The 21,675-nt window shown below is 41.9% G+C and overlaps 1 protein-coding gene across 1 annotated transcript in view; it reads left to right on the top strand.

The window, feature by feature from the left end:
• NCF4 (neutrophil cytosolic factor 4) overlaps positions 1-19,378 on the top strand; it is a 43,648-nt gene extending 24,270 nt beyond the window's left edge. The window contains exons 7-11 of the mRNA XM_089681949.1: positions 2,245-2,293; positions 7,442-7,540; positions 13,049-13,179; positions 13,267-13,332; positions 17,907-19,378. Of these exons, the coding sequence (XP_089538075.1) occupies positions 2,245-2,293; positions 7,442-7,540; positions 13,049-13,179; positions 13,267-13,332; positions 17,907-18,123 (562 nt within the window). The 3' untranslated portion in view covers positions 18,124-19,378. The remainder of the gene's footprint in view (positions 1-2,244; positions 2,294-7,441; positions 7,541-13,048; positions 13,180-13,266; positions 13,333-17,906) is intronic.
• Positions 19,379-21,675: the final 2,297 nt, after the last annotated feature.

The following is a 21,675-nucleotide window of genomic DNA, read 5'->3' as shown; positions in this document are numbered from 1 at the left end:
TACTGTGAAGGTATTTAATAAAAAGATAAGTAGTAACTCACATCTTAGAATATAAAAACAGGCTCATGGGTAAGAGGGTGAGATGTCTATAGCCAGATGTTGTGTGACTGATCCAGAGAGGAGATCGACTGAGTCCACCAGCAGGTGGTGCTCTGCATGTGCAACATGAATGGTAAGCCTGGTGGAATCTCCAAAGTGTCTGCCAGCAGATGGTGCTGTGCACATGCAGCATAGATGGTGAAGCCTGGCAGAGTCTCCAAGATGTCTGGGATCGGCCCGTGTGGCGTCTGACGTCATAAAAGTGTGAAGCGTTTCTGAGCATGAGCGGGACGAGCTGAGTCCGCTCTTTCATCAGTCACGGAGGAGCAGGGGGTGGATAATATTTTTATAATTTTTTTTCTCTTCCCTCTCTCCCCTTCTTTCCCCTCCCCCCCACTTTTTTTCTGGTGTTTGCTTTTTGAATTTTTTTTCTTAGTAACAGTGCTTACTGCAGAATTTTCCAGCTTTCACAGGGATTGGCCAGGATATCCCTATTAACACTGGACCAAGCTGGACCAATGTAACTATGCAAAAATATCCATACCTAAACTTTGTCTGTAACCGATTCCCACCCAGTCTATTGTAATATGAGGGCCAGGCAGGACCACTGCTGTCCTGGATGCACGTCATGTGACATCCTCTAGGATCGTGCTTCACACTCCCCCCACGGGCAGCACTGCAGCCCACTGTGTCCCACAGCCCACTGGTGGATGACAGATCAGTGTACCGGGCCTCTGCTAATACCATGTGATCACTGTGATCAGTCACAGCAGATCACATGACAATTGTACATAATGAATAGCTTCCATTCTTGCCATTCATTGTGTACTATTGTGTTTATCTCTTATCACATAGCAATTATATGATGACACTGTACTGCGCTAGAGACAGAAAAAAAAAATTGTGGAAAAAAACCCAATTTTTAAAAATGTCTTAATTTTTCAAAAAATTGTAACAAAAAATTACAACTTCAAAAAACTCACCATACCTCTTACTAAATACCTCCTTTGGGGGATGTTTGTACTCTCCTGGCTTTTTCAGACCTAAAGACATGAGGCTGTCAGTACATCAGGATTGACAGATTTTCAGATATACAGTAACTATAACTTTTCTTTAGACTTAATAATATACACTTTGGGTTATTTTCACTAAGGAAATGTAGCAGAATACATCTGGCCTAAATGTATGAAGAAACATTATTTATCAGAAAAATTTTATAACAGAAATAAAGAAAATGCTTTTTTTTTCAAAATGCTTAGTCTTTTTTAATTTATTTAGCAAAGAATTATTAACTCAGTGGTGATTCAATACCACTAAAAGGAAGCTCAATTTGTGTGAAAAAATGCTGAAAAAATCATATGGTATAGTGTCGCATGACCATGCAATTGTCATTCAAAGTGTGACAGCGCTGAAAGATGAAAACTGGCCTGGGCAGGAAAGGGGTGAAAGTGTCCGGTATTGAAGTGGTTAATGTATGTCCTGCAGTAACCTCCATTTACCATAGAGATAAACAGAAGTCCATAGACAGCCACTAATGCCGTTTAAGGGGGCACTCTTTATGTCTGGAGGAAAAGAAATTTAATCTCCAAATACGGAAAGGTTTTTTCAGAGTAAGAACTGTGAAAATGTGGAATAGACTCCCTCAAGAGTTGGTTCTGGCCAGCTCAGTGGATTGCTTTAAAAAAGGCCTGGATTCTTTCTTGGATACACAGAATATAACTGGTTGCTAACATTTATAAGTAAAGTTGATCCAGCAAATATCCGATTGCCTCGCGGGGGATCAGGAAGGAATTTTTTCCCCTGCAGGAGCAAATTGGATCATGCTTTGCTGGGTTTTTTGCCTTCCTCTGGATCAACTGTGGGTGCAGGATTAGAACTTTTTTTTTTTTCTTAATGGTTGAACTGGATGGACTTTTGTCTTTTTTCAGCCAGACTAACTATGTAATTATGTAATAACCAATATGCAGGTGTGAAGATCGGTGTATGGGCACTACAATTGCTAACAACTGCAAGGCAAGAGAAAAACATTTTGTAGTTAGGATCCGCAGGATTATCAACCTCTGTTTCTCATCCTCTCTCATGTACACAAAGCATGGAGTATAAAAAATTGGCAAATGTATTGTTGTGCTTTAGGTTCAATATATACTGAACAAAATCAGCTAGGAATGTGCATCATCTGAGAGTGTGTATTTTGTTTCTCAACAGTAAGAAAAATTCCCAACACATTTCAGAAATGGAGCGACCAAGAGCAGAGGTCAGATTGTATTGGCTGATTTATAAATTTTGGTGTATAAATGTCTCTGCTGCCAACTGCATCCAATCATAGCTCTGGCTGCTTTGGGAATGCAGAATCCTTTTCTTGTTTGGTTTTATAATAACTTTATTGTATACAAAATGAAGACAAAATTGCTAACATAGAACAATAATGGTGGCTGTAATATAAGAAGCAGAGGTGCCACTTGAACCCATCAGTGCTTCAAGGAATTCTGTAGCAGTGAAAGATACAGCTCAGTTGACATTATTAACCTTCTTCTGAAAATGCTAGTTTGTTACTGTCTGTCTGAGTTAGGGGACTTTTCTTTTACTTACCTTGCCAGTGATTGTTGTCATTGAGCTTGGAATTGACGGGAAATCTCAATAACAAGGTAAACAAAACTTACGTAGGTTCTCACCCTTCCACACGGTATTCAAAACTAAAAAAGCTTTGCCTGGACTGGCAGCTGTTCTCCTTTATGGACCATAGCCAGTGGTGTATTTTGGTTTTGTGCTGCCCTAGGCAAGACTAAAATCGGGCACCCCCCCGCATCTAAATGTGTCCCACCCCTTCCTGTTTAAGTGTTTAAGATCCACCCCTTCATCTGTAAACCCCACCCTCTCCTGTATAGGCTCCACCTCTTCATATTAGAGCTCCGCCCACTGACAACGATGGGGCGCTTTTCCTTCCACTGACACCAATGATGGGGCACTATTCCTCCCACTGACACCAATGATGGGGTACTATTCCTTCCACACTGACACTAATGATGGGGCACTATTCCTCCCACACTGGCACTAATGATGGGGCACTTCCTCCCACTGACACCAATGATGGGGCACTATTCCTCCCGCACTGGCACTAATGATGGGGCACTATTCGTCCAACTGATACCAACGATGGGGTACTATTACTTCCACACTGACACCAATGATGGGGCACTATTCCTCCCACACTGGCACTAATGATGGGGCACTATTCCTCCCACTGACACCAATCAGAGAGAGAGAGGAGGGAGAGAGAGAGGAGAAAGAGGGAGAGGAGAGGGAGAGGGGAGAGAGAGGGAGGGAGAGAGAAGAGAAAGAGAGGGGGGAGAGAAGTGAGGGAAGAGAGAGGGAGAGGGGGTGGAGGAGAGAGAGAGGGGGGGGGAGAAAGGGGGAGGGAAGGAGGGGAGAAAGAGAGAGAGAGAGATGAGAGAGGAGGTAGGGAGGGGGAGGGAAGAGAGAGAGAGGGGGGAGAGATAGGAGAGAGAGGGGGTGGGAGAGGAGGGAGAGAGAGAGAGGGGGGAGGGAGAGAGAGCAGAGGGAGGGAGAAAGAGAGGGCAGAGGGAGAGAGAGGGGGAGAAAGAGAGGAGAGAGAGAAAGAGAGAGAGGGGGAAAGAGAGTGAAGAGGGGGGGAGCGGGAGAGAGAGGGAGGGTGGAGGGGGAAGAGAGAGAAGAGAGGGGAGGGAGGGAGGGAGAGAGGGGGAGAGAGAGAGAAGAGAGGGGGAGAAGAGAGGGGGGAAAGGGGGGGGGGGAGAACGAGAGGAGGAGGGAGGAGGGAGAGAGAGGGGGGATATGGGGGGGAGAGAGAGTGAGAGAGGGGGAGAAGAGAGAGAGAAAAGAGGGAGAGAGAGAGAGAGAGAGAGGAGAGGGAGAGAGAGAAAGGGGGAGGGAGAGAGGGAGAGGGGGGAGGGAGAGAGGGAGAGGGGGGAGAGAAGAGAGAGAGTGAGGGGGTAGCAAGAGAGGAGGAGAGAGGGGGGAGAGGGGAGAGAGAGAGAAGAGAGAGAGGGGAGAGAGAAAATAGAGGGAGAGAAAGGGGGAGAGGGGGGAATCTGTAATTTATGCTGTACAGGAAAGCCAATTAAAATGTGTTACTGCCACTAAAGTTTATTATACATTGGTGGCATGGTGGCGAGGGGGGATGTGTCACAGGAATGTATGTATGTGTCACAAGCTAACTGTTAGTTTTATGATGACCCTCAGAACTGTGCCCTTCCCTCAGCGATGCTTCATGTCTCCGTTGTCCCACATGAGAGCCCAGAACCTGTATGGACGAGGGGTGGATGGGAGAAAGACCATGAACTTCCACTTGTGGATCTCCACTAGTTGCAAAAAACCCAGGAGCAACAAGTATAACATCACTTCAGATTTTAGGTGTCACTTTCCCTGGTCGCTGTGGCCAGGGAAGAATCTAACAAAGCACGATCCACACTTCATTAGCTTCAATGGAGGGCAGATGAAATATCAGGGGTCTAATAGACCCCAGATGTCTCAATAATTCTTATTGGCAGCCCAATGAACCTTGTTGATGCACATGCAAAATAATGCAAAAATACATGGTAACTAAGGAAAAGATGCTTGTACTTCTTTGGTGTGATTTTTCATACATAGGGCAGTCCATTCAGCCTGGGTTCACACTGATGCGGTGCGGTTTCTGTGTTCTGTGTGAATTCTGCATTGCATTAAAATTGCACCCTGTTCATATGAACCACTGTGGTTGTGTATGTTAAGTTAGCAACACCCCGAAATCGGTTTGCAAAACGCAGTGTGATGTGTAGAATCAGATCGCATGGGTGTGAATACCCATGCGATCTGATTCTAGTGCGGACTAAAAAAAGGGTCCTGCACCTTTTTGGTGTGGATGTAGTGCGATTTGAGCTGTACAAAATGTATAGCTCAAATCGCACCACACAGAATTTGCATGTGATTTGCATGTGATTTGCACAGGAATGCGGTGCGGTTCTTGTGCAAATCACATGCGATATGCCGCACCGCAAAAGTGTGAAACTAGGCTGAAACAAATTGGCGGGTCTAAATGACACACCAAAATGCACAAAAACCCAGCAGCATCATCACACCTGCATCCATAGCTCCATAGTGCTGTGGTAGTTCATTGAGAACTACAAGCCAACAACTGCAAATGCTGTCGGGACTTGTAGTTCATTCATTCACAGAACATCATAAATGAATGACGTGGCCGCATGGCCATGGTTTTTTAAAATTGTGACAGGGAGGAGAAGATCCCCCACTAGCTGTCACAATGGGGAGCAGGGAGGAATGGGGGCCAGTCCTTTCGTAACATGTTACCTGTGACACCCTGAATATGGGTTTAACATGTTATGAAAAGTGAACTTCTCCTTTAATTATAAGTATTGTCCTTTTGTGCTGTACCTACTCCTGTTCCCCCCAAAAAGTGTCAAATGTGGCAGTGAAGGGGGAGAGGATGCAATCAAGCGGAACTTCCCTTTTTGGATGAAGTTCTGCTTTAGCTAAACTTTATAAGCTTTATAAGGTGTCTGTCAAAGCTCCTACAGTATATATTCTCTATCCATTACTCGCATTATACTGACAATCATCATTTAAAGTCACAAGCTAATTTGTATATTCAACTTGGCAGGCAATAGTAAATGTTTTTTGCTCACGGCATTGTGTGTAAATATTCTGAGAAACACCCAGTACATCTTCTTTAATCTTTACTGCCTTGTGCATGCATACAGTAAATCTTCTTTAAACATAGGTAATAAATAAGGAAATTTTTTTTAATTGTGAAATAAAAAAGCAAGCTTTAACAACAAGTAATTACATGAAAACAAAACAAAATTCCCTAATGAAAAAATATACGGAGTTGAGGAAAGTTTGATTTATTTGTCGGATGTATTTATAACGCACTGAATGTTACTTTCACCAAGCGTTTCAGTGGTGATGATCAATCACTGTTACTTAAAACACATGGAAGATTCACCAACAGTGAATTTTTGATGAATGTCAGATTGAGATTTGAGTCTATGGTGACTATTGCAGGTATGCTGTGGAGCAATGCCGGATATTAAAATACATTTCTACAGTACTTAGGTAGAGGTACACAAACTTACACTGTGATTTTGTTAGTGTTCTGAGAAACCCAGTCCAATATATAATCTGAGTTTATTTAACATATTTATTTGGCATTTTAACAAAAAAGAGGAAAAGGCTAGATCATTTACTTTTCAGGGATAAATTTATACAATTTTGATCATTTAGGCAAATTATCTGATTAACATATGACATAACCCTCATACCCCCAGCCAAATCCACTTATGTAACACTCTAGACATCCAAAACTCCAAAAGACAGCCAGGGGAATTAAAATTGGGTGTTGATGATTGTGCCTGATTCGTGTACCTGTCACAGGGTGGTGTCCACACTGGACACTCTTTCCTCAGTGCACTCCCTTCCTCCCCCCCCCCCACTGACTCATCACCCTAACAGGCGCATGGTCAAGTAGTTATGTATTAGGGGTGGGCAGAGCCTGATGGGGAACTGAGAGACTAGTTACACATCAGGTCTGATTTATTTTTGATTGACAGCGCACATAAGTGGGCGAATTGATAGCCACTTTTCAGTTGAATAGTAGCTATCGAATCTGCCCACTGCCATGTGCTGTCAATCAAAAGTAAAGCAGACCTGATGGGAAACTAGTCTCTCAGTTCCTCATCAGGCTCCAGCCACCGAGTGACAAGTAGTTTCTCAAATATGGCCATTGCCATATTTGGGTAATGATATCACCAATATCCCTGGCCCCTTTGTTTTCATCCAGCTCTCGCCTGGGGAATCTCTCAGCTTACAGTTGAATGAGGCCGGGGATACAATACTATGCAAGAAACTGGCACATACATGACTGCTGCCAGCAAAGGCACAGCTCCTTGAATTCTGGAGTATCTCCTTATGTCAGGCCAGAGATGGTCTTAACTAGCACCAGATTCTTAACCTGAGAACTGGTGGCAATTCTTGAAGAATCTGTCACGGCCATAGTGACAGGTTAAAAAAGTGGCGATTATACAATGTACCAAATTTGCTGCATGTGTCAGTAATATTACTGACACTGGTGCAAATGCTTGCCTGAATTAGGAGCAGGTAGTTCTTAAAGAAACTACTTCCAGAAAGCTGTTCGAAATTTATTGTGTTCCACCAAAGTCTCTTTATTTAGCCATACTAGCTAAGAAATTCTTGTTTATTTACTCTCTGCATCGTTGGAGGAGCTGAAAGGGAATAAAACCTTCACCACCAGGCCTGTAACTCGAATGAAGCCATGTTCTGAATTCCCCAACACCATTAAATGTATAGATATACCTTTATGTGTGCATCTTTAAAGACATGACTTTCTGATACCTCTGTTTGTCGCGTGCAGGCTTTATTTGACTTTAATGGAACTGCTGCTCAAGAGTTGAACTTTAAGAGCGGAGAACTCATATATCTTCTGGGTCGAGTAAACAAAGACTGGCTGGAGGTGAGAAAAGGCAAGGACTGTATGGCTACAGGGAAAAGAATATATGAAAGACCTTATAAGTAAATCTGTTACTTTACCATGCATGCAATGTTTTCTAAATTCAATATAAAAAAAAACAGGTATAACAAGGTACCTACTGATTCCTTTATATGTTCTTAATGCCATCTCAGAATCCCCAGATCTTATCCTATAAAGTGTTTAGTTTAATTCATGTTGAACACCAAGATCTACATGCATCTCTGGAATTGAATATAAACTTTTTTTGAAATTTTGATTGAATTTGTAAATGTCGAATTTAGGTGCCAGCATACAATTGCCATGTGCAACATTAGACCCTGGCCAGTAGCTTCACAGCAGCCCACATGGGAGCTGCAATCCAGTCCCCTCATTACAAGAGTGGAGACTGAGAGCAGCCATAGGGTCAGTGTGTTGGAGTCAATGATACTCAGAGGACAGGAAAAGCTGGTTCAATTGTAGAAAGTTAGAGTAGGTGATTTAGTGAACTGTGTGTGAGTTCTGCAGTGGTGGGGTAGACTCTTCTTTTTGCCCCTTGATTTTTTTTTTAATTAAAAAAATCTGGTTAAATTGAAATTTAGCACATTCAGTCATCACTTGTGGATACCTTTGGGAAACCTTTATTTAAAATGAGTCTCTAACATTTTTGTAATACATTTGTAATACATTTTACTGTTTTTGTAAATGCCAAAAGCAGGCAGAGCTTTATGTCAGTTTCAGTTGCGGTTCACATATATGCGGATTGGATGCGGTTTGAACCATATCCAATCCGCATGACATGTGAAATAACATTGCTTCCTATGGTGCCTGTTCACATACACTATATTACCAAACGTATTGGGACAACCCCCCAAATCTTTGGATTCAGGTATTCCAATCACCTCCATGGCCACAGGTGTATAAAATCAAGCACCTAGGCATGCAGACTGCTTCTACAAACATTTGTGAAAGAATGGGTCGCTCTCAGGACCTCAGTGAATTCAAGCGTGCCACCTTGATTTGTTGCTACCTGTGCAAGAAGTCCATCCGTGAAATTTTCTTGCTACTAAAAAATTCCACAGTCAACTGTTAGTGGTATTATACCAATGTGGACGCAACTGGGAACAACAGCAACTCAGCCACAAAGTGGTAGGCCACATAAAATGACAGAGCAGGGTGAGCGTATGCTGAAGCACACAGTGCGCAGAAGTCACCAACTGTCTTGTGGACAGCCTTACCAGAAGAATTAAAGCTGTTATAGCAGCAAAGGGTGGGCCAACTCAATATTGAAAAAAAGGGGGAGAGAACAATGTTCTTGGACAACTTGCCAGCCAGCTTGCTAACAACCGAATTAACCTGTCTAACAGTATGCGTTTATAACAGGGGTTTAGTTAGCACACATTTGCAAATACATACGTAAGCCACAGAGCCACGACACGGCACCCTGATCATCTGTGGTCCTAACTCTAAAATTTGTGAGTCCCCATAGTAGAGGCACATGCATTTAATGGATAGATCAAGGGCAGGTGGACCTGAGGGAGCCACCCCTCTTAAAGGCAAAGGAGTGCACTGGACCCCAGCATGTAGCACAATGGCAACCAGGGCCCTAGTGCACCCACGTACCAAAAAACTCAAACATGCATAAAAGTGGCCACCCGCCCAAGTCTATAACTGGCTTATGAAGCAAGGACACATAAACAGGCATCACATAGTGAAAAAAAGGGGGAGAGAACAATGTTCTTGGACAACTTGCCAGCCAGCTTGCTAACAACCGAATTAACCTGTCTAACAGTATGCGTTTATAACAGGGGTTTAGTTAGCACACATTTGCAAATACATACGTAAGCCACAGAGCCACGACACAGCACCCTGATCATCTGTGGTCCTAACTCTAAAATTTGTGAGTCCCCATAGTAGAGGCACATGCATTTAATGGATAGATCAAGGGCAGGTGGACCTGAGGGAGCCACCCCTCTTAAAGGCAAAGGAGTGCACTGGACCCCAGCATGTAGCACAATGGCAACCAGGGCCCTAGTGCACCCACGTACCAAAAAACTCAAACATGCATAAAAGTGGCCACCCGCCCAAGTCTATAACTGGCTTATGAAGCAAGGACACATAAACAGGCATCACATAGTGAAAAAAAGGGGGAGAGAACAATGTTCTTGGACAACTTGCCAGCCAGCTTGCTAACAACCGAATTAACCTGTCTAACAGTATGCGTTTATAACAGGGATTTAGTTAGCACACATTTGCAAATACATACGTAAGCCACAGAGCCACGACACGGCACCCTGATCATCTGTGGTCCTAACTCTAAAATTTGTGAGTCCCCATAGTAGAGGCACATGCATTTAATGGATAGATCAAGGGCAGGTGGACCTGAGGGAGCCACCCCTCTTAAAGGCAAAGGAGTGCACTGGACCCCAGCATGTAGCACAATGGCAACCAGGGCCCTAGTGCACCCACGTACCAAAAAACTCAAACATGCATAAAAGTGGCCACCCGCCCAAGTCTATAACTGGCTTATGAAGCAAGGACACATAAACAGGCATCACATAGTGAAAAAAAGGGGGAGAGAACAATGTTCTTGGACAACTTGCCAGCCAGCTTGCTAACAACCGAATTAACCTGTCTAACAGTATGCGTTTATAACAGGGGTTTAGTTAGCACACATTTGCAAATACATACGTAAGCCACAGAGCCACGACACGGCACCCTGATCATCTGTGGTCCTAACTCTAAAATTTGTGAGTCCCCATAGTAGTCAACTCAATATTGAACCCTACGGACTAAGACTGGGATGTCATTAAAGTTCATGTGCATGTAAAGGCAGGCATCCCAATACTTTTGGCAATTTAGTGTATGTCCAGTGCACCGGCAGTGCAGATTCAATGCGGATTGAAAAAGAGTGCTGTATGATTTCTGAGCAGTGCGGTCTGGTTCAGGAACAACTACTGTATCAATTAGCTATGAAACCTGAGCTTCACCTCACATGTGTGAATCAGCACTCATACTTTATGCAGTTTCACATTCTGGACTTTCTTAAAGCGGAGTTCCACCAAAAAGGGGAAGTTCCACTTTAAAGACTGGTACCATGCCCCCCATGAAGGATTGTCACCTTTGGGGAGCGGGTACCCGAAATTGAGAGGTACCTGCTCCCAATTCCGCTGATATCATTTAGGCAAACAGAAGCGGACGTTGTCCTCCTACCCTCCCTCCCTGTAGTCTTCTGGGACACGTGACAGGTCCCAGAAGACTATGGGGCCATTCAGGAAGCGCAGTGCTGCTCATGCATGCGCAGTGGGCACCCTGCTGTGATGCAGCAAGCTGTCACAGCCGGGTACCCACACTGAAGATGCCGGCGTCTGGAACACAGGGCGGCTGGTGAAACAGGCCGCGGGGAGGATACCGTGGGATCGTGGGACAGGCAAGTGGCTGTTTTTTAAACAGTTTTTGTACTTGATGACTTTTATTTCTTTACAATGTGAGTGGAACTCCACTGTAATATAAAGCATAACATCCTCTACAAACCAAAAGTCATGTCATATATTTGAAAAATAAATATTTTATAGAGATAATAATTAATAAAAATGTTAAACGAGAGCACTGCCCTTTCATCCTGGGTGGGATTTACTAAAACTGGAGTGTGCAAAATCTGGTGCAGCTTTGCATAGTAACTGGCTTCCAGGTTTTATTATCAAAGCTTAATTGAACAAGCTGAAATTAGAAGCTGACTGGCTACCATGCACAGCTGCACCAGATTCTGAGTGCATCAGTTTTAGTAAGTCTAACCCACGTGTCAATATAATACTGCCACCTGTCTACTGGTTATATATTTGGACATACATCCAATCTGTGACTGATACTTGTAGTCTTAAATTAATATCTAGTTTTGGTTGAGGTTAACTATACATAGGTGGGTCTAATTACTCTGAGCCAAAACAATTAAACTTTTGGGCAATCCCTTCTTCAACCATGCACATCCACAATGTCTCAGTAGACACCCCATTGCTAAATATGAGGCAGCACCTCATGAGATTAGTTCATCCCTCTATCAGCAGTTATGAATATGGTTTTAAACAAAATTCTTCACTATACTGAATCTCCTGCAAGACCAGCACTGGTTTCATGTGACCTAGTGCCCTGAATGAATGGTTGTTAGTTCTTTCCATATGTATAATAAAGTGTACCTCTTGTCCTACAAGTGTGTAATAGAAGTAAGTGAATATACAAATGAGTATAATAAAGCGTTCACAGCTGCTGCTAGCATGTGCTTGTGTTCCCATAGAAGAATAAAGCAGTATATAATTTTATGATGCTGCGCTGCTGTAAGTACAATGAATAAGTGAATTATGTTCTATACTAGTGGGTAACAATATCCAGTGGATCAATACCTTAATAAAATTATTGTGTCCACAAATAAATACCAGTCAAATGAATCCAAGTAAATGCAAATTTGCACAAGGATAAAATACCAAATATCATAAATTAAAACATAAATCATAAATCCCACCTCTCTCGTGAGTATACCTAAGGCTATTATTCCACATGGAACTAAATCATAACTTAAACAAAAAAAAAGTAATAAAATATTTCAGTATGTAGCCATTCATTAGTGATATAACTCTTCTTTTGTGATTCTGAAAACTAATACCATGCGTAATAGTGCTCAAATATATATCAGAGTGTGTCCCGTTTTTGCCACCTCCAACACCTTAGTGCTCACAGAACTCTCAACTCCATGGAGATGTACATAGACCTATCAATGTTGGTACATCAAGATTCCTCCCCTGGATAACTCCTCCAACACTTGTTGCCCACAAGGGGTCCTCCCCATGTGTTCCCATTGCTTCAGCTATAGACAGGTTGGGGTCCCTTTAAGGATCTCTTGCATTCATATAGCCCTATTCATCTCGCCCAAATGAGGGGAAAGAGAAAGGCCTCCAAAAGTGTAGTATGAAGATGATATCAAGTGTATTAAAAAGTAATGAACTTACATCAATAAAACTTGTAAAAATACAGTAAAACGATCAGGGAGACCGGAATGCACTTCCACATGTGGCACTTCCAATCCGATGTCTGCCTCAGGTCACTCCCTATGCATTATGTCACAGCCAGGGGACTTCATCAGGGACCCCTGACCCACTCTTTCCATATGTAGCAGCAACTAACGTTGCTGCTAGTCTGGCAATCAAAGCTGATCCAATGGCTAATCTAATGTATACTGTAGCACTACCCTACAGTAAAATGACAGGCTATTCTGATTCCTAGATTTTGGTTGTTGGACTTGTTGCAAAGTCTCTGATACACCCACTGGGTAAGAAAAAGTGGTGGTCCTGGCACTACAGACAAGGGGCAGATATCTGACTGTCATCTTTTTCTGGGAATTTCCTGCCCATGTAAGGCTAATCATAACTGTTGGACAGAACTTAGTAAAATAATAATTATATATCAGAGGATAATGGCATGCTTTCGTATACTTCCCTCACATAACTTTCTTCTGGTTTCCAGGGAACAGTGGCTGATCGAGTAGGTATTTTCCCACAATCCTTTGTGAGAATCATCAAAGACCTACCAGAAGAGAAGTTTCCAGTGAGCTGGCTGCGTTGCTATTTTCACGATTATGACAGGTGTCACATCAGGTAACTATAGTAAGGGGTGATGCTCTGGTGACCTTCCACATCTTAGTAATGCTAAAGACATTACTTATGCATTTCTTTCTTTCATAGAGATATCTCCTTAGAAGAAGATGTGAAGAAGCTTCCCACTTACAATGAGCTACTGGAGCTAATAAGGTAAAATCCAACCTTAGGTTATTCAGAAGAGTTGTTTAATAAATCCAGAGTAATGAGACCTTTACATTGATTGTGATGGCTGCCGTCAGATTGGCTGTGGGTTTTAATTGGTAGTTTGGTTCAGTGCAGAAATTATTACTGGAAAGGGGCATTTCCCATAGCTGAAAAAGGTCACTGCTTTAAAAGCAGGTCTTCCTGCAGAAGGCAGAGGTTTGCTGCATTGGTATTTTTAGCAAAGAAGAGAATCAATACCAACTATATTTAATAAAATTTGGCTTGAAATTTTCAGAAATGCGGAATAAATCATCAGCAGTGCCACTAAAGAGGACCTGCCATCTAAAAAAGAAAAATGTATGTCCAAATTGCCTTAGAGGGAAAGTAAACATTTTATGTTTTGTAAGACAGATTTCTATATTCCCACATGCAGTAACCCTTTATTTTGCCAAAGCGCATTCCATACATCATATAGCTCTAGCTATTTTTTTTTCTTGGTTTTGGATAGATTGCAAAACAATTAAAACTTCTAACAATGTTTCATGGCTGTCGGTGTTCCTATGTTGGAGATTTCATCTCACTTTTTGTCTTTTAACAGCTGTCAGAAAGATCAGGGGAAAGGGGTATATCTCAATAAAGGGGGCACAGACAGTAAAACAAGGGCTTTTCTGGCAAAGTTGGAAAAAAGTGAAAACCGCTGTCTGTGCCACCATTGGGGAGTTCTCTTCTGACTTCCTGCCCATGTGACAGGAATCAGGGAAAAATGTTCTCTACAGGATATATATTGTTTACAAAAATGCGTGACCTTGTAATCCTGTGGAACTCTTCACACTGATCTGTTGCAGGTCCGCTGGGTTTAGTAAAATATCTCTTGCTGCATTTTTGATGCAGGTTTGGTGCAGAAAAAAATGCATCAAAAAAACATCACCCCATTGAAATGCATAGAAAATGTGGCAAAAATCGCAGGTGGTTTTTGAGTCACATGTCCTGTAAAAACCGCACCTAAAACGTGGTAAAACACGGCAAAAACACATGCATTTTTACCGTGTTTTTGTTATGGATCAGTGTGAAATTAGCCTTACAGAGGTAATATCCCACAAAGGGACAGTGTCTGGCTAAAGCGATTCACTGATGCTTCCTTTTCCAGAGATCCTCCTGCTGTATTTCCTCTGTTGCAGCCTGTTTTTGAATGATGTTGAAGCCTAGAGGGAGTAGTGACATCACCTCCTCCATTTAATGGTTTGCAGAGTAAATGGCACTTGGCCATTGTCTCAAAAACACAGTAAACCCTAAGGCAAGAACATTTGAATCTGAGGTGTGTTACATCATCGTTGTGTTTCTGGAGGGCTACTGTGGTGCTTATGATGCTGTGCATAACTAAACTGCTGTATACTAACTATAGTTGTTTCTCTTGGTGGTCCCTGAAAGGGAAAAACACACGTGTCCCTTTATACATTAGTTCTATCAATCACGACTTAGTCCAGCCTGACCAATAACCAGGGAAATTGCTCCATCCCTCCCCCCCCCCCCAAACAGGGCAGAAGCCCACAGGGGTTCTCTATATAGTCCTGGTCCTGCCCACCGAAAGAGAAAAGTTCTCACTTTACTCCCTAGAAAATACAACCATATGGGCTAAAATGTGCTCCCTGCTCTCTTCTCATGCAGGCCTTCCTGATTCCTCCCCCCAGCTCCTCACAGGGAGCACAATTGATAGAAATAATGGCTACCTAGAAACTGCTGAGAGGGACTACCCATAAAAGGAACCCACATAAATGAACAAAGGAAAAATAAGGGTGAACAGTGATGTCTAGTGATGCCTAGAAAAACGACAGCCAACACCAGGATCATTGTGCCCTGTTAAAGGCTCATATATTTTTCTGCTCCTCAACCAGTGGAAGTTTTTGACCAGTCTGATTAGTTGATTACTTGCACCCCTATTAGCTCCCTGTAGCACAGGGGTGTCAAACTGGTGGCCCTCCAGCTGTTGCAAAACTACAAGTCCCATCGAGATTTGCTTTTGGGAGTCATGCTTGTAACTGTCAATCTTGCAATGCCTCATAGGACTTCTAGTTTAGCAACAGCTGGAGGGCCGCCAGTTTGACACCTGTGCGTGTAGCAGGTGACATAAGGAGTATACATTCAGATTTATGGATTTGGGGTATTGACAAAGGAAGATGCAGATCTTCAGTCTCCAACAAGTGATGTCACCTTCATTTGACTATATAGCCATATTTGGGCTGCCCATTCTTCTTAGCAAAAATAGCTCAAGCTCTGTCAGATTGGATGGAGAGCATCTGTGAACAGCAATTTTCAAGTCTTGTCACAGATTCTCAATTGGATTTAGGTCGGGACCTTGACTGGGCCATTCTAACACATGAATATGCTTTGACCTAAACCTTTCCATTGTAGCTCTGGCTATATGTTTAGGGTCATTGTCCTGTTGGAAGGTGAGCCTCCACCCAGTCTCAAGTCTTTTGCAGACTCTACCAGGTTTTCTTCTAAGATTACCCAAGAAAAGCATCCCCACAACATGATGCTGCCACCACCATGTTTCACGGTGGGGATGGTGTGTTCAGGGTGATGTGCAGTGTTAGTTTTTCACCACACATAGCTTTTTGTTTTTAGACCAAAACGTTCAATTTTGGTCTCATCTGACCAGATCACCTTCTTTCACATGTTTGCTGTGTCTCCCACATGGCTTCTCGCAAACTGCAAACAGGACTTCTGATGGCTTTCTTTCAACAATGGCTTTCTTCTTGCCACTCTTCCATAAAGGCCAGATTTGTGGACTGCACGACTAATAGTTGTCCTGTGCACAGATTCTGCTGCCTGAGCTGTGGATCTCTGCAGCTCCTTCAGAGTTACTATGGACCTCTTGACTGCTTCTCTGATTAATGCTCTCCTTGCCTGGCCTGTCAGTTTAGGAGAACAGCCATATCTTGGGAGGGTTGCAGTTGTGCCATACTCTTTCCATTTTCGGATGATGAATTGAACAGTGCTCTGTGAGATGTTCAAATTTTGGTATTTTTTTATAACCAAACCCTTCTTTAAACTTCTCCACATCTTTAACCCTGAGCTGTCTGATGTTTTCCTTGGCCTTCATGATGCTGTTTGTTCACTAATGTTCTCTAACAAACCTCTGAGGGCTTCACAGAACAGCTGTATATACTGAGATTAAATTACACACAGGTGGACTCTATTTACCAAGTAGGTGACTTCTGAAGATAGTTGGTTCCTCTAGATTTTAGTAGGGGGTATCAGAGTAAAGGGGGCTGAATACAAATGGCATAAATACTTTTTCAAGTCACTGTAATGACAAAGGTTTAGTAGCTGAAACAGTTCAACAGATGTGTTGTCCACTGTTTATATAGCTGTCCTAACAGATATACTCTAATATGTGGACTAGCATTTATAACAGTGCTTGAAGGACAAGGGTAACGTCATGTGTGTGGGTGGTTATGCTGGAATGGTTCTAGTCAGTGATTGGCAAAATTGTGACTTGATGACATATGAAGAAGGTAGGTGTCAGGCCAAAGATGCCACAGTAAAATATAGATCCTTCAATAAAAAGTGCAACAAGTGCCAGTGCGATCTGCAAAAGATCTAATAGCATAATTCTAAAGCATTGAATGTGGCATTCATTACACATCCATTTTTGGTGAATCATTTACTGTATCATAAAAAAAAAAATCACCAGGGAGATCACCTGCGGTGAATGTTTGATCAAAACCACACTTACTGATTAATTAATGCCCCTTAGATTGACCAAACCCTTTATACAGTAGATATATAAAACAATTAATAAACAAAATGTATAGTGCTTTTCTGGCTAATAAACTAACGAATGGGACCTTGCACTAAAATATAAGGGCTACATATACTGTCCAAGCCCGCTTTCCCTTTAAAAATCACTCAATGTTACTAGATACAAAGTTAGAGTTATACTTACCCCCATCTTCCATCCGTGGCGCTTAGGCGATGGTAACGTCACATTCCTTCCAGTGAGATTCTGGGGAATACAGCGCAGCTGTAATCTTGCAAGAAGACACCAAACAATGCAGAATGTGGAGGTAAGGTAAATATAAATCTAAATTATTTTTTTACGGGTACATTTTGCACTTAGGACATAAGGTGATTTTTAAAGGAGGAAGGGGGTGCACAGCATATGTGGACCTTGTATTGTATTGCAAGGTCTGCTTAAATCAAAATAAAAATGATACTAATAATAATAACAATCATAAAACTAACAGTGAAAGACATATTACAAATGTAGCGGAAACATGCATAGTGTTTATAAAATGTAATGTCATATGAACACATTGTTAGCATGCATACCAACACCATAGGCTATAATATTATAGCCAAGCAGATAGGTACCGCAACAACAAATGACTCTTTACTAGGACAAGGATGTCTGAGCATACTTGAGGCTTGGTTTGATCCTTTGTGGCCCCTTGTGCCCTGCCTGTTTGCACATCACTTTTGGCTGTAAAAGTAAAAAAAATTTTTAAAAAAACTGGAGCAGTGTCATAAGACTTTTTTGTCTGTGTAATCATATTTGTAATTCTGCTTTCTATCAGAACTCAGTTCCCTGGGACTGACGTGGCCCTGAATATAAAAGATGCAGATGGTGACCTGATTCGCCTATTGGACAACAGTGACATGGAGCTGCTTTATACAAGAGGAAAGAGAAAGACTCACAAAGAAAACTTCTTCTCCTGGGAGTTACACATAACACACCATGAGGACCTAGATGTGTACAGTAATGGAGCCGAAGAAAATAGTCATACAGCATAGTCAAAGAATACAATACATTATATGCAAGAACAGTGACAAAGGACTCCAGTCTGGCAAGAAAAAGAGAAGAGGCTTTCTTTTTTAAAAAATGCCACTGTGTGCAAGCGTGTAAGGTCAGTGTACATACTGAACTAACACATCTAATACAGAAGGAAAAACTGCTGCCTCGCACCAGAATCCATCTGCTATTCATTTTATTGGCAGAAGCATCATCAATCATAGGCAGCTCCTGGGGGCATTACAGATGTCTTCACAACCCACAAGAGCAGGAAAAAAATGACAGATGTTATTAATTATATTTTTTCATTTTGTTCTCTGTCATTCTCTCCTTCATTTGCTTCCTTTCATTCCATCCTGTCTTTTCTTCCTTTCATTCCTTTCTGTTTTTTCCTCCTTTTGTTTCTATCTTTCCTATCTGACTTCCCTTCCTTTCTCTTCTTTCCTCCCTTATGGACAGATTCATAATCGATCATAGGCAGCTTCTGGAGCTTTACAAACGTATTTAACACTTCTCAGCAGCAGAAATAAAATGACAAATGCCATTGGATTTTTCTTTTTTCTTTCTTTCCTTCACCTAGCATCTCTTGTCAGTTCCTTTCTCTTTCCTCCCATTCCCTTTTATTTTCCTTCCTTCCTTCCTTCCTTCCTTCCTTCCTTCCTTCCTTCCTTCCTCCCTTCCTTCCTTCCTTCCCTCCCTCCTTCCTTCCTTCTCTCCTTCCTTCCTTCTCTCCTTCCTTTTTTCCCTTATTTCTTTTTTTCCCTCTTTCACTCTCCCTCTTTTACTTCAAATCTTTCTCTGTGCTGGCGTCCGCTATTTCTCTCTGTGCTCTTGTCCATTGTTATCTTACTTTCCCTGCCTTCCACATTCACTTACTTTTTCTGTTTATCTCTCCCTCGGTCTCATACCACTTTCTTTCTCATTTCACACAAGGCTATCCCTAGCTCTTTAAATTCTTGATTTCAAGTATATTAATTTTAAAAGAAAACTTCATTAAATATAAGCTATAAGATACAGTATATGCTCAAGGACCATTCTTCATGGTGATTTGATTCACAATCTGTTGTACATTTATTATTGACACTGAGACATATATAGATGTAGAGGGAGAAAGAAAACTCCTATGTGAGCACAGTGACAGGAGACCTTTTTTGCAGGGAAAACCGGACTTGTGTTTACTGTGTTGTCTTTTGATTTTTGAAGCCTATATTTTAATAAAAAAACAGAAGTTATAATAAAAGTATGCATTCCACTTTATATATGTTTGGTAAACACATGCATTTAATTGAATTAATGCTAAATATTTGCAGTGTACTCCCTGTTATCAATATGATTCTTTGCAATATGTGTATGCTAAGCATTTAGAAATAAGTTCTAAATGAACAGCCAAGGATCAGTCTAAACCGTTGGCTTATCTCCACTGGTTAGCCAGGTTGAGTCACTCGCCTTCTTCGTAAGACTCTCAGGAACCTTTGCACTTTCAATAATAAAAAGAAGCTCCAACTTTTCTTGACCCTCATGAGGGTGTAACAGAACTAACTGTACCCAATCAAAAGATTTGAGCGGTGTGACAATGGTGTTTTGTAGAGTATTGTATTACAGTATGTTCAGCAGACACTCTTTAATGCCCACTATCCTAAATACATCTATATTTCTATCTGAGAAGGTTTCACAATCCAACAGTCAGCATATTTTTGAGCAGAATGAAATTATAATACGTTAGATACCAAATATGATACAGATCTTATGTATATTTCTTCTTAGCAAGTCCAAGATGTCTTAATAGCCTTCTAGACCTTGTAAATTAGGTGTGCTTGGTGACTAACTGATTAGTGTAACCACTTTTTTTGAAGGTAACTCTGATAAAGCAGGAATTATGGCATATGTTTAATGTTGACATGTATGGAAGTTCAGTTTTCAGTTAAAAACCAGACTCGCAGATGTGTATAGCTCTCTAGACTGTTTAGGGCCTCATTAGAAGCTTTTTGGCTAGTGGGGGTTTGAAACATTTTTATACTTTCTTAGTTGGACTGTGTTATGTTCAGTGTGTCACCTTCCCTAGCTGCCTAGGACAAACAGTTACATTTTACCATTTTTGTTTTTAATGCCCAGTTATTAGGGGAAATTAGGGTGGCATAGGGTTCAGAATTACTCTCCTATTCTCTCCACTCAGTTTGGGTTTCATTAGTCTTCACTAACATCACCCTTCCCTCTTATAGGAGGTTGCACAGAAGGAATTACAAACCAACACGACCAAATTCTACTAGTTCTGCTTGCCTGTATGAATTGTCAAGGTTACTTCCTTTTTTATGCTGGATGGAAAAATTGTATTGCTGGAGAGTCAAGCTGCAATGAAGTAGCTTGCTGTTTTCCCTGGCAATGCAGTTTACCAGCTGAGTAGATTGTGTTTGGTGATTGCTGTGAAGCTGCACCCATAAAGGTAGCTTCTGCACTGCCCACAGGACCGCAAGGCACTCCTGGGGAGTAATCTCCTACTTAGGTAGAGGATGGGATGTTTCCCTCCTGATTGATCCTGGCTCAGAACTGCACATAAACCATAGGCAAATGCATTGACTTGCACCAGAAACCGATATTTGAAATCAGGTGCTTGTAATACAGGACCACTGGTCAGTGCCTCCTTCAAGTCCTTGAAGACCTTTTCTCACTGTAATATCCAAGACACCAACTTAGACAGTTTTGTTTGGGTTAGTTCAGTCGAGAGTTTGGTCAAGGCATTATAGTTTCAACAAATCTCATAGAGTATCCAGCTGTCCCCAAGAAAGACATGACCTGCTTCTTTGTAGACCAGGACATAATGGATTTGACTTTTCGTGTCTCAGGGTACTTTCTCCTACCAGGTGTTCCAAGTACTCAACTTCTTTCATGCCAATCTGACACTTACTTATTTGATTATCAGACTAACAGCTGGTAATTTGTCCAGGACCTGTGACAGATGTGCAAGGTGTTCTTTCCAAGAGGAGCTGCATATTGCAATGTCATCTAGGTAACTGTCTGAAAATGCTCCCTGTCTTTCTAGTAGGTCACCTTTGAAAGGTAGCTGGTGAGGGTTTCATCTCATATGGCATTACTGTACTTAAATAATCTTAATGGGGTGCTAAAGGCTGATTTTGACTGAGCCATAGGTGCTAGGGAAATGTTCCAGTGCACTCTGCTCATTACCAGGTTTGGTAAATGGTAGGCAGGCTATCTAAGAGCTTGTCAACACTGATGATTTGGTAGGCATCAATAGTAGTAATGGCATCCACCTTTCTGTAGTCTATGCAAAACCTGGTTGTCTGATGTCGTTTGAGGACCAGAATGACTTGTGATGCTCAGGCATGATGGCGCTTCTGAATAAGCCCTATCTGCAGCAACTCTTCATTTTCTTTTTCCATTTCTCCTGCAACTCCAGAAAGATGTAGTATGCACACAGTTTTTTTTGGAGAATGCACCCCTGTGTGTACTTTGTGGACTCCAAGGTGCATTCTCCCTGGTTTCCTGTGAAATGGTCACAGTGGGCCCAATGCACTTTCAGTAACTGAGTTTCCTGTGAG

The sequence above is a fragment of the Staurois parvus genome, unplaced genomic scaffold, assembly GCF_062004578.1.
Source record: "Staurois parvus isolate SC_StPar_1 unplaced genomic scaffold, SC_StPar_1.0 ptg000282l, whole genome shotgun sequence".
Classification (NCBI taxonomy): Eukaryota; Metazoa; Chordata; class Amphibia; order Anura; family Ranidae; genus Staurois; species Staurois parvus.
Note: the sequence above shows the minus strand (reverse complement) of the source record. Positions and strands in the feature narration are given on the sequence as shown.